The following is a 12,225-nucleotide window of genomic DNA, read 5'->3' as shown; positions in this document are numbered from 1 at the left end:
TAAATCCACATACCTGTTGATGTTCAAAATCCCATTCTTCATCTGACTTGGATTCCGGCTTATTGGAAGCAAAAATAGGAAGATGCAAAATTTTCACAAATAGCAAGTCCTTCATCGTGCCTTTCCATAGGTGATAATTTTCTCCATTCAAAGGAATCAATTTTGTATGTGCCTCCATCATTCACGCAAACTAAACCGTCCCTTAACCAAAGAGCTCTGATGCCACTCTGATGGGGAAAAGGCCAAAAAATATAACAACTTAGAAAAAGTAATAACATAGTGGAAATTCAATCCCTCTTCTTGCGAGAATCTGTGAGGAGCACTAAACAAATAGAACAAAAATAGAATCCAAAGCACAAAGAGACACGAATAATTTTTAACCTGGAAAACCCCTCAATGCAAGGGTAAAAACCACGAGTCGTCCAGACTAAAGAAAAATCCACTATGATCAATAATAGGGTACAAAAGAGTCTCCAATAATAACACCAAATGGTATGTTCAATAAGCCAATTTAAATAAGCACAAATGCTTACAAATGAGAACAAAGAAGATGAAAAATCTCCAAAACAAGGTTGTTGGTGCCGGACCGATTGTCTGGAATGAAGAACCATATGTCTGGAACCTACTATCCACAAATCAGCTCGATCCAACGATGAACGACTTCACAGCGACGAAAACACCAGTACAGGTTTAGGGTTATGCGGGAATGGCTTTCTCTCTTTCTTTTTCTTTCACTTGGCTTTTGTCTCTCTTCAAATGACTACCCTACTAATCTGACCCATCTCAATTTAACCTAGTGCGACCTAATGGTCCACATTATTTGAGCTTATTCTTCATATAGGAAGGGAGTCCAATAACCCAATAAAATTTTCCATCTTATTAGTGTGTTTGAATAAATAACTCTTTTCAGGAACATAGCAATCACATGCACAGTTATCATGAAACTAATTTTGACTACTTAATTAACACTTAAGTAAAAATCTAACCTTAACAAAAGTGAAGAATATTATCTACCCACTTATATGAGTTAGTTCTCTTTGCCTAGAGGTAGTTTACTTTAAAATAAAAAACAACTCTCACGCCTAAAGGCTTTCAAAATAGGATAAATAAATTTTTAAATACTCATAAACAAAGTTTCTAAACTTAAACAAATTTACACCTCTATTGTTCATATCACTAAAATTTCTTATTTTCTTATTTGATTCTGACATATAGAGTATAAATTTAGGAAAATGAGAATAAGAAAAATGAGAAACTTAAATAGATAAAGATTTTGATCGATATATGATTTAATCAGAAAATCCAAGATTTTAGAGAGAGAAAAGAAAAATAAACTATTTTAGACCGATTTACAATTTTTTTATAAAATATTTTAATTTTTCATTTAATTTCAATTATATTATCTAGATGTTACGAAAATAAATATACAAATTATGGTATGCAGTATTTCTTCACAGCAAATAGTACTATGAATATTGATAAACATAAAAAAAAATGGTACTGTGTAAATTTACAAGTTGTTGTATTTCTACTACAGGTCTTAACTAATCATCTTATAAGTAACATACTTCATAATTATTTCAATATAAAAATATTTTATACACTGAATACATTAAAAATGCATCCTTTTAAAACCAAAGTTTTATATGTACTACGAAGACACCTATGTTTTGTATTTGCTTGCAACATCAATTCATCTTATCCGAAACCATTTTGATTCGACCCCACGAGCGTGCATGCGACGTCGTTTCTGCTGAGGAAGTGAATCGAGTATCAATAAGAAAATATCATTTCCATCTCTCACAGAAAGAACTGCGATTTGTTCAGGCAAAAAGAATGGCTTTTTCTGCATCCCTTCTGCAATTCAGTTGCGTCTCTCTTCTCCACAGTAATCTGAATAATCCTTCTTCGTTACCTTTCTCTGGGTTCCCCAAATCCCTCTTTGGTTGTGGTGTCTCCCTCAAACTCAAAGGGAGTTCAGTGTGTGGGAGAAGAAGATTGAGAGGTGAGAGTGTCAGTGTTCGTGTGAATGCTTCATTGGTGGAGGCTCCAGTTTTGTGGGTTGGAAGAATATGCATCTTCTATGCCCTTCTTAAAGCTGGCTTGGCTGGATCTCAAGCCAATCCACTTGTCTCAGGTGCCAAACCAAATTAATTGATTAAGTACATTGTTTTCACCCAGAATTTGGAAAAAGGCTTCATTTTTATGTGTTGGGTGTCTGTTTCTTTCATTCAGATTTGGAAATTGGGGAGCGTAATGATGAATCTGAAGTTCCTTCTGGTGCTGCGGACTTGGGTTTCTCTAAATGGGCCCACACCATACTAGGAAAACCAGGTCTGTCCAATTCATGTCTGATGTACTTGCTGTTCCTGATCACTTAGTGGTGATAGCTTCTCATTCAAGTGGAATGTTTGTAATGGATTTAAGCTGGTTTGATTGTGCTGTGTGTTAACATATGGGGTGAGTTGATCAGTGAGTTGAAGGCTATTCTGATTTAGTGATGATTGTTTAATGGGAATGATTGTGGTTTGAATAGTTTTGGAAGGTAGTATAGGACCCCGTTTGGGTTATTGGATGGTATTATATCTAGGAGCCTTTTGGAGACTTGGTAGGAGGTCATTACTTGGTTTATACTACTTCTTTTGGGGAATTCAGGGTATCTTATCTCTTTTCCAAGAGTCAAAGACTAATCTCTCAAGGTTAACTGAGACCTATTTAAGAGACTAACATCACTTAACAAATCTTCTTTCGTACACAGATCTGAAGATCAAACATTGACCACATTTATGGTTATCTATCAAACATGTCACACCATGTTGGTGGGTGTTGAGTTGTATAAAACTTGATGCAGTGTTTTGCAGACCAGTGAAATGGGCAACTGAGGAGAAAGGTAGAGCACTCAGAACGATTTCGTATGCTTAAGACATGTGCTCACTAGAAGCAAAGGGTTAAGGATGTTTCCAATGTTTTGTTATTCCCTCATTCAGTCACTGATGGGGAAGCAAGAGAGATAAGGAAGCTTGATTTTGCCATACATCGGTCCTCGTTCCTTTGGAAAAGTCCCAAGTTGATAGATATCCATATGACCTTCACTATAAAGTTGTTTTCTAACCTTTCTAGTATAAGGGGTATTAGTCTTAATTTCAAATGAGATAGGTTAAATTGGTTTAATATTTATGGTCTTTGCTGACTTGTTACTAATTTACTGGTACTTGTAACATGTTTAAGCTTGAGGGGGGAGTTGGTTGGTTGTTAAAACATTTCAGGGTTTTTGGTCTTATTGTTAGTGGCTTTGGGCTTGTACTAGTAATACAAGTCCTTAACCTAAATAACTGCATAAATAGTACTACTCGATTAGAAATATTCCAACACCTGTCACCAAGCCTATTATATCTTGTGTGGTATTGTTAGTTGCCTTGTTTTTCAAATAAGATCATGTTAAACATCACTATAAATTTTGACATCTCAGTTATGTTGACACCTCAAAGTCCATCAATCATAGTTGCCTTGCTTTCATTTTCCCTTTCTCTATATCTGTAATTCTCCACACTTTGCTTGCAAAGCCAATGTGTTTCCTTATCTTTGTCTCCTCTCTTATTATTGATGATGTTGTTTCAAAGTACATGTGTTCAGTTATGTGTATTTGTATATGATCAGCAAAGGAAGCTGCTAATGGAAGGAAATTGGTTAGCAAATGGCATCCTACCACAAAGGGTACACTTAGAAGGAACTATAGAGTTCCATCCAAGTCCGAAGGGCGACGAGTTCTTAAAGCTATTGCATCTCTATTATCAGATGATGACCACTTTGTTGATGCCACTTCTCATAAGGTCTTAATTAATTTTCATCAACCCTTTTCTCTTTTCATATGTTGTATTTTTTCCATCATTTGATGTAAGACATGCTTAACTTACATGTTGGTGACGAACAACCATTATAGGGTTGCCAAATCCGAAGGGAAAGTGCACATGGAGAAAGTGTGTGTTGCAACAATGTGAGAGCTCTTTTTGATGAGCTTCCAACTCCACATATCATTGTGGAAATCACCCCTTTTCCTGCTGGACCCCTTACTGACAAGGATTATATTAAAGCTGAGAAACTTGAGAAGACTCTGAGATCTAGTCCTTCTGTGTAATGTGTCTAAGGTGTTCATGTTTTCATGTACATATACTTGCTAGCTTGTAAATACAGACATGATAAACAAAAATTTCTATGCTTTTGAACTCTTCAACATTTTATTTTGAAGTGAATGATAGTAACAAATCAGAGCATGAGTATTTATTTTCACAAGGCACCAGTTATTTCAGTGTCTTCAGTTATCCTTCAACTAGCCTGTCTTCAGTTTTTTCTACCTTTTTCTTTTTCTCTTGGTAATATATTTTTTCCCACTTTTCAGTTCTTTCAATCAGCATAACAGAACAATCATTATGTCAATTTATTGAAGTTCATTACAGTCAAACTTATTTTTAAATTTGTTAATAAAATATATTTATTCCTGCTGCATTAATTTAAAGTATCAGTTCTGGAGATGTGAGAAGGGTGAACCTTATCTTGTTGCTGTAGAAATGCAGCTTGTTAAACTGCTTGGATTAGTTTTTCTATAACAAATTGATAGTTTATTGTGTATATATTGATGATTAACATGTCTATTTCATAACACCTTATAATCAATTTAAAACTCTATTATAAATGATGTAATTTGGAATATAATTCCATTCAATTTATAGAATTTGGAGAATGGTTCTGAATCAAGTAATTTGAAATATAATTTAGAATATAGTTTTAGATTACGAAATTTAGATTGTGATTCTGGATTAAAATTATATTTTAGATTACATATTACAAACCATTTTATAATTTAGAACTAATGCTATCAAAATGGGTTGGAATATGTGAGTCAATTTGGTTTACCATGGGTTTGGATCGGATTGGGTTAAAAAAAATTGAAATTTTGATACAGATTAATTTTGAATCCGGTTCATTGAGAATTTAGTCGGGTTGAATCTGTGATGAGTTAGGTTAGCTTACCAACCTACTTAATTTTTGTAATAAGTATTTTTTGTCGAGTTAATCATTTTATAAAATATTGAAATGGAGGTTGGATGAAATTATTTTTGTATGAAATAATTAAACAATATGAAAAATCCATAAATCTATAGTTATTAATTTAATTTTTATGCAAAAACAAATTTGAATGGCTATGAAGTTATTAAAAAACAAGTGAGTTATTAATAAGTGAGATAGATTAGATTGATTCACCAAGTGATCAATCTGTGATGGATCGGACTGAATGACCTATAACTCTATAACTATATTTCCAATTATGTAATCTAAAATAAAAAACATCATTCAGATTATATGTAACACTAGCAGCTGTCTCCCATGATCCATCCACCAACCGTAGAAATTGTAGAGAAATGGAATTATTGCCAAACTCTTATGCTTCATGACAACATTTTGTCCATATATAATGAAAACAGGTTTTTGTAAGAAAATGTGGTTGAGATATATAATAGAAACAGATATATAGTGTTACTAATCAAATTTTTATTGAAAGTAATGCACTTGGACATCAGTCATAAGTTGAAAACTTTTAGTTTTGAAAATAAGTTGATTACGCTACAATTTTCCAAAACATAAATTTATTGAGATATATAACAAGATAATCTGTTGCATATCTCAACATGATTTGAATAGATACATAGTAAACATATGTTTGTGGTATATTTGGATTAGATAATTTAAATATATATAGTAAAAAATATTTTGATTGTCTATATATAACTAGTTTTCAAACCAAACACTTCCACAATTCTATTTCTACTCTATTTTTCATCAATCAAAATAACCAATATTTTCATTCTACTTGTCATGTTTTTCCTTTTTTTTTCCTTACCTACCTATTTCCATTCCCATTTTTTCTCCTCTTTCCTCAAAACACTTTAAAGATTATATACTTTTAATTTTTATAAAAAATGAAGGAGTTTGGAATGTTATTCTTATAATTTTATTAATTAATTTCATGTTGAAAAGCATAAATTCATTGTTTTTTTATATATATTATCGTGCAACATTATTTAACTGCATATATGTTAAACAAAACAAATTACTTAATCATGGGAAATCACTAGCGTACTTGTCCAAAAAAGGTAAAAAATAAAAAACCTAGAACTGAAGTTATTTATTTATCAATGAATGTTAAAGCCTAAAAATAATGATTTTAGAGTTTGAAACAGACTTTTTCTATAAAAACTAAACTAAACTAAAAAAATTACTTTAAATTTTATAAAAATGGAAAACAAAATTAAAGACATTTAATTCTGATTGTAAATATTAATGTTAAATAATTAGAATTATAGTTTTTACTAAAATATTTATTATATAAAAAAAACACAAATCGGGGTTTTCTCTGTTCTCTATTAAAAAATAATATCAATGATTATTGTTTCATCATTAAATAAAGTTGCTCACTTTCATTCTATATCTATCTACATCTGCAATCTCAACCTTAATTTACATTAATTATTACTCATAAAACAAAAGGTCAAAAAACAAAAAATTAATCTCAGTTTCATTATTCTTAGATAAATGGTTCTCATTATTCTAAAGAAACCGTCACAGACAGAGATGAAGTGGTCCATCCAACACTTAAGGTATGAAGTTTTTATCACTTGTGAATTTTCAGTCCAGGGACCAGAAATCATCCTCATGCCATGGTCTACAATCTATGACAAATTCTAAACCACAACTAAGACAGAAAATCAAAATGCTGAAAAGATAAGCTATCGTCTATACCTTAAAATGATTTGGTTTCCCTGCATCTTTGTCCTCAGACTTAAATTATACACTACAAGCAACGTGCTTCTCGTAACTTATATAGAATTCTACACAAAATGAAGCAAGGCCGTTCATGATAGATATAAGCGAGGCAGTGGCACAAGGGGTGAAAGATCATCTTTTGAATGCTTTAAATATCAGTGGTGGTGATGAACTGAAACATGGTCAAAGTCTGAGGCAGCAAAAGTGCATTTATTCATGACCCCCCATCATTTCTGAGCAGTTTTTTTCTGGCAGCAGTAGATTTGTACTCTTACAATTCAAAACAAAACTGCTGCTTCTGGGTCCTTCTGCAGTTATACAGGTGAGGAATCTCTGCCTATGCTCACATTACATTCTAAATTTTCTGTTTAAGAACATGGCGCAACTGAACCTTCTGGCTTTCCATCCTAGCCTCCAAAAGTCTGGCTTTCAAACTACTCTTTTGCACAGTGCGAGGAATGCACCCTTTCATGCCTCGATTTTGCAGATTTGCTGACTCGGGAGAACTGAACTGGATCAGAAGTTCTTGGGGGCTTAATCCACCTTTGTCAAGTCCCCAATCAGGAGACATTACGCCTCCGTTAGATACCCTTCCATTTGAAAGCCTTCCATTCATTCCTTCCACAGAGATTATCTTGTAATTATCCCCACTGTTTGGACCAGACCTCCAAAGCCTTGCAATGGAGGATACCTTCTTTGATTGCTTAGCTGGTACTGAAGACACTTCACTAATTTCAGTTATTGGGGTCTCTACACCAGCATTGTCTTCCCATTCAAGCACACTCCTCCCTGAGGCATTACTTTCTCGAAGATTCTTTGTCACTGACAGGGTACTCCCTTCAGGTGAACAACTTGATCCTTGATCCTCAACATGGCTCACCGTTTCCCATCCACTTTCATCTTCCTCAATATCGCCATTGTCATCAATAAATAAATTAGAACATCTTTGAAAGTTATCCTTACTAATCAAGTTGCCTTCAGGACTAATTGTGTGAATCTTTGACGCATGACTTACTGGAGAGTAAGCAACACATGATTCAATATCCTTCTCGTTGGGTTCAACGAAATTTAAATCTTCAAAAATGGAAAAAATATCATCTGGATTAGCTGGCTCATACGAAAATTCCTTGATGTCTTGAATGTCTACAGCAGCTGCAGCCTGTTGAAGTGACCGTGCCTCTTTCATATCCTTTGCATTTGGGTTCACATTCATTGATTTGACAAAGGTTTCCAAATCAGCAATCAATTTATTCATCTGTGAGTACTTTTCATCAAGTGCAACTTTGGCATCAATCAATTTCATATGAACACGCTCTTCACGCCATACTTCAGCCATCTGCAACATCTTCCTCTCCTCTTCCACTTCTTCCCTAAGTTTCATAGATTCTCTCTTCAGTGCTTCAATTTCAGCCTTATCTTCTCCAATTTCCTTAGCAAGCTCATCACAAATTTCCTCAATTAATTCTCTGGCCTTCCTTTCCTTCTCATAATCCTGTATGTAGCGTTTTGCTAATAACTTGGTATCAGCTAACTCATTAACCAGCCTGGAATTGACAATTTCAATCCTCTGGCGGGTTTTCCTTTCTCGACTCAACTCTGATTTAATGTCATCAACATAAGCACGAATTTTCTCATGCTCTTTGCTTCGCCATGAGGCCCTGTCTTCACCCACTTTCTTCAAGAAATGTTCAAGTTTCTTTTTGGAGGAGTGGCGCTCAGTCTCAAGCTCCTGAATCTGTGCACGAGCCTGCTCTAGTTCAGCTTCAAGAGCAGATACAGCAGAAGCAGTACTAACCTTTTGGTCAAGAAGTTTCATATGACTGTAGATATTTTGCACCTCATCTGATGTTTTTAAACTAACAGGATCCCACTTTGTTGCACCCTCCATTGCAGTACTTGAAAACTGGAAAGGCGGCTTGAGCTGAAGAAAAAAATAGAAAGCTTAGATATGTAATTGTTTATTCTTTCACTTGGGGAAAGTAAAAGTGAGACACTTTTAAACTCTTTCCTCAATCAGAGAAGCTTCCTATCATGGCTGATATTTTTAATGATACTTTCACTACTCTGGTTTGTCCAACAATATGCATAAGTTTTGCTCATGCATGTTTACAAAGAAAATTACATATATACACAGTATAGATCTAATCAACACTTGATCTCATGTATAAATCTCTACTATCAATAGATCTATCTTCTATATCATATCGGTTTATTTGTTTATAAGTTCAAAGGGGCGGCTGTCCTGACAGCCATGTCTGTTACCTGAGTGCTGGACATATTCTCAGTTTGTTTTGTAACTATATTATATAACCTAACTTAGTGACATAAAAACCTTTAGACCAAAACATAGACTAATCAAGTTTATTTGCTAATATGATCAAGGGCTGTGCTAGTAGAAATACTTCCACTTCCCAAATTATATAGGATTAAGGAGCTTTTAAAGAGGGATTGAGTCGTGGATATCTGGTAACTATAGAGAAGCAAGTCTGCAGCTAGTCTAGTGTTCTTGCACATGGCAAATTCAGGCAGAAGAATTAAAATCTGCGATGATCAACCTAGTGCTTTATTAATAGTCTTATGAAACATGATTGTAATGGGACCACCGGCAATTTGTCTATTGTTTTTGGAAATTAAAGCATTTGAAGAACTGACAAAGGAGCAAGACCATGATGCCGGAAAAGGAATAACAATTCAGTCTGCACTCTATATATCAGGTGTTCGCTGTATAATCTTCAGTTTTCCAGAGCCATTATCATATTTGTAAGTAATAAACAAAAAATATAATACCTCACAAAAGTGTCCACCCGTAGTCCCTGAAATGGTACGAGGACTTTGTGATGGATTCTTGATAGCAGAACCATGCATCATGCCCTTTTGATGGCTGATAAATTGATGGTCTACATGGCCAGTTCCATGCTGCAGAAAACTGATATCAGCTCTAAACTAAAGGCGAAAAGCTACATACATTATAATGACAACAAACTGCCAAATTCTGAAAATAAAGACAATAATTACTTAACAGTGGCATGCAATGAAGAAGAACAATTCTCTAACAATACAACAATGCATAGATAATTACCAACTTCTAGTAAATGAAGAATACAAATTAGAATGATGCACATTTCACATAACAACAAGCATTGAAAACAGATCAATTGAAAATGCAAACATTTACAGGACAGTACAGATAATAAACAACGCTTATAACAAATCCAATCATCTTGACAGAAAAACCCTAGTCAAGTCATTTCTCCAATTATTACCAAGGACAATAATGAGTTCTGCAGTAGACCAAAAATCAATCATCAGTCAACTACACAACACTTATTTATTAGGCTTGAAATTAATTTCTTTTCCCTTTCATTTAAGGCCATGAATTACTCCAGTACCAATCTTTCCGTTCTTGCATAACGTCCCCCATTAGTTATCAATCATTTATTCATTACTGCTTGAACTTAATGAACTTCAAACATTTAACACAACTCAACAACCCATAAAAGTTTTTAACAAACTATCAAAAGTACTAATACCAGAGAGAGAGAGAGATGAAGGGAGGGAAGGAGGGAGTAAATAATTTCAATTTCAACAAAAAGCCTACTAAAAAGACTTTCATCACACAAAAAGGAACATGCCGAATAATGAAAATAATAGATTCACAAAAAGGTCGAACCTAAAACTTCAAAATTAAGCAACAACAAAATAAGGAAAAAAGATATGAGAAAAGACTTACTTTTAGTTCAAATATAATTACAAATACGTCACCCCAATTTCACTTTATTATTTATTTTCAAAAACTTGCATAAAAAACAATAAAAAGTAAGATAAGAAAAGAAAATAAGAGTAAACAACCTATGCCCTAGTCAAGAATTTTCAAAGTCATAGTAGCAACTATAAAAGATGTTTTAAAAGATTCCTGATTGAATTACGATGTAAACGAGTAAATAATTTATGAAAACAAAAACAGTAAGCGGTAGAAAAAAATTCTGGAACTCAAAATTTCAATCAGAATCCGCAAATGCAAGTAAGAAAAACATAAGCTATTTTCTGAAATCAAATTTTCAACCAGAATCCGCAAATGCAAGTAAGAAAAAAAAAACATTTTCTAAAGCTCCAAAGTTCAATCAGAATCAGCAAATGCAAGTAAGAAAAAAACAAGAGAACGATCACAGAAAACAAAGAGGGTTTTACCTCAACAACTCCCAAACGATCTTCACCGATCTTTCTCAAACCCCTTCGCCTTCCGCCATCGCCCGCCGCCGTTTCCGGCAGCTGCAGCCGCCATAGTGCAGCAGCGAGCTTCCTCACCGACACGGCAGCGGGAGGCGGAAGTTCCTTTTCCCTGTCGAGCTCCTCGAGCGGATCACCGCCACCGCTGACGCCGCCGTGGATCTTCCACTTGGACAAGGGGGTTTCTGGCCTGCTCCGTTTTCCAGCCGAAGTTCCGGCGAGCCGCTTGAGGCGAGCTGGAGTTCGGGGATTCCGGCGGGATGGCCGGCGGTGCGGCTGGAGATCGGAGTCCGGTGAGGGAACTGCAATGGTCGACGGGAATGGGCGCGGGGCGCGGGTGGTCTCGCCGGAGATCTTCATCGGCGCCGACGACTGTTGGCCATTAAGTGAAGTGTTGTGGGAACTAACGCTTCAAAATAGAGAGAAAATGTGAGAGAGTAAGGGTTCGTTGAAGGTTTGGTGAAGATTTGTGAACTCTGAGAGAAAGAGAAAGAGAAAGAGGTTAATGCTTGTGTTATGTGTGATGAAAAGAAAAATCTGAAAGTATACTGAGAGAGTAAGAACAGAAATATACGGTATTGTGAGGGTCTTCGTGTATTTTTATACGGTCAACGTATCTCTGCTACACTCTACTTTAGATGTCTCTCCAAATACTACTTTTGTACGATTTCTACTTCTTTTTGGTGAATGGTCATCTCAGTTTCTTCAGACTGTATTTTTTGTATTAATGATAAATAAAGTTTTTATTCCTTTGTTGGAGTTTATAAAATAATCAGAAATAGAAAAAAAAATCATCATAATACTTATTTGATATGAATTGAAAATTTTATTTTATTTTTTAAATATAGGGTTTCCTTTCTTTTTAAATAGGGTTTCCTTTATTTATTTCTTAAAATATGTGTTATCTTAGAATTTTTAATAAAAATGAATTGTAATATTTTCATCACATTAAAAAAATTGATTGATAAGACATAAAATTGAACTCTAAAATAGCTGTTATATTAAGATTATTTACCGTTGTTGTTAATGGAGGTGGAAATTTCACCACTTTTTTATTGAATATTTAGAATAATTAATCTAAAAGTTTTCTTTCTCTAATGATATTTGGTTCAATCTCTAAAGTTTAAAATATATATAAATGCTAAAATGTAAAGTTATAAGCACTAGATTTCTTGTGAA

The 12,225-nt window shown here is 34.3% G+C and overlaps 2 protein-coding genes across 2 annotated transcripts; one reads left to right on the top strand and one right to left on the bottom strand.

Moving 5' to 3' along the window:
• The first annotated feature begins 1,705 nt into the window (after positions 1 to 1,705).
• LOC108318917 (uncharacterized) lies at positions 1,706 to 4,297 on the top strand. Its single transcript, XM_017549906.2, has 4 exons — positions 1,706 to 2,137; positions 2,236 to 2,334; positions 3,658 to 3,830; positions 3,941 to 4,297. Exons 1-4 carry the CDS (start codon positions 1,837 to 1,839, stop codon positions 4,133 to 4,135), a joined length of 768 nt encoding a protein of 255 aa, XP_017405395.1. The 5' UTR covers positions 1,706 to 1,836; the 3' UTR covers positions 4,136 to 4,297.
• A 2,252-nt stretch (positions 4,298 to 6,549) lies between these two features.
• Positions 6,550 to 11,609, bottom strand: LOC108318925 (uncharacterized). Its single transcript, XM_017549919.2, has 3 exons — positions 11,008 to 11,609; positions 9,607 to 9,735; positions 6,550 to 8,740 (listed from the first exon to the last, which is right to left on the bottom strand). Exons 1-3 carry the CDS (start codon positions 11,404 to 11,406, stop codon positions 7,175 to 7,177), a joined length of 2,094 nt encoding a protein of 697 aa, XP_017405408.1. The 5' UTR covers positions 11,407 to 11,609; the 3' UTR covers positions 6,550 to 7,174.
• Between the last annotated feature and the right edge of the window lie 616 nt (positions 11,610 to 12,225).

Source organism: Vigna angularis, chromosome 6 (genome assembly GCF_016808095.1).
Source record: "Vigna angularis cultivar LongXiaoDou No.4 chromosome 6, ASM1680809v1, whole genome shotgun sequence".
Lineage (NCBI taxonomy): Eukaryota > Viridiplantae > Streptophyta > Magnoliopsida > Fabales > Fabaceae > Vigna > Vigna angularis.
Note: the sequence above shows the minus strand (reverse complement) of the source record. Positions and strands in the feature narration are given on the sequence as shown.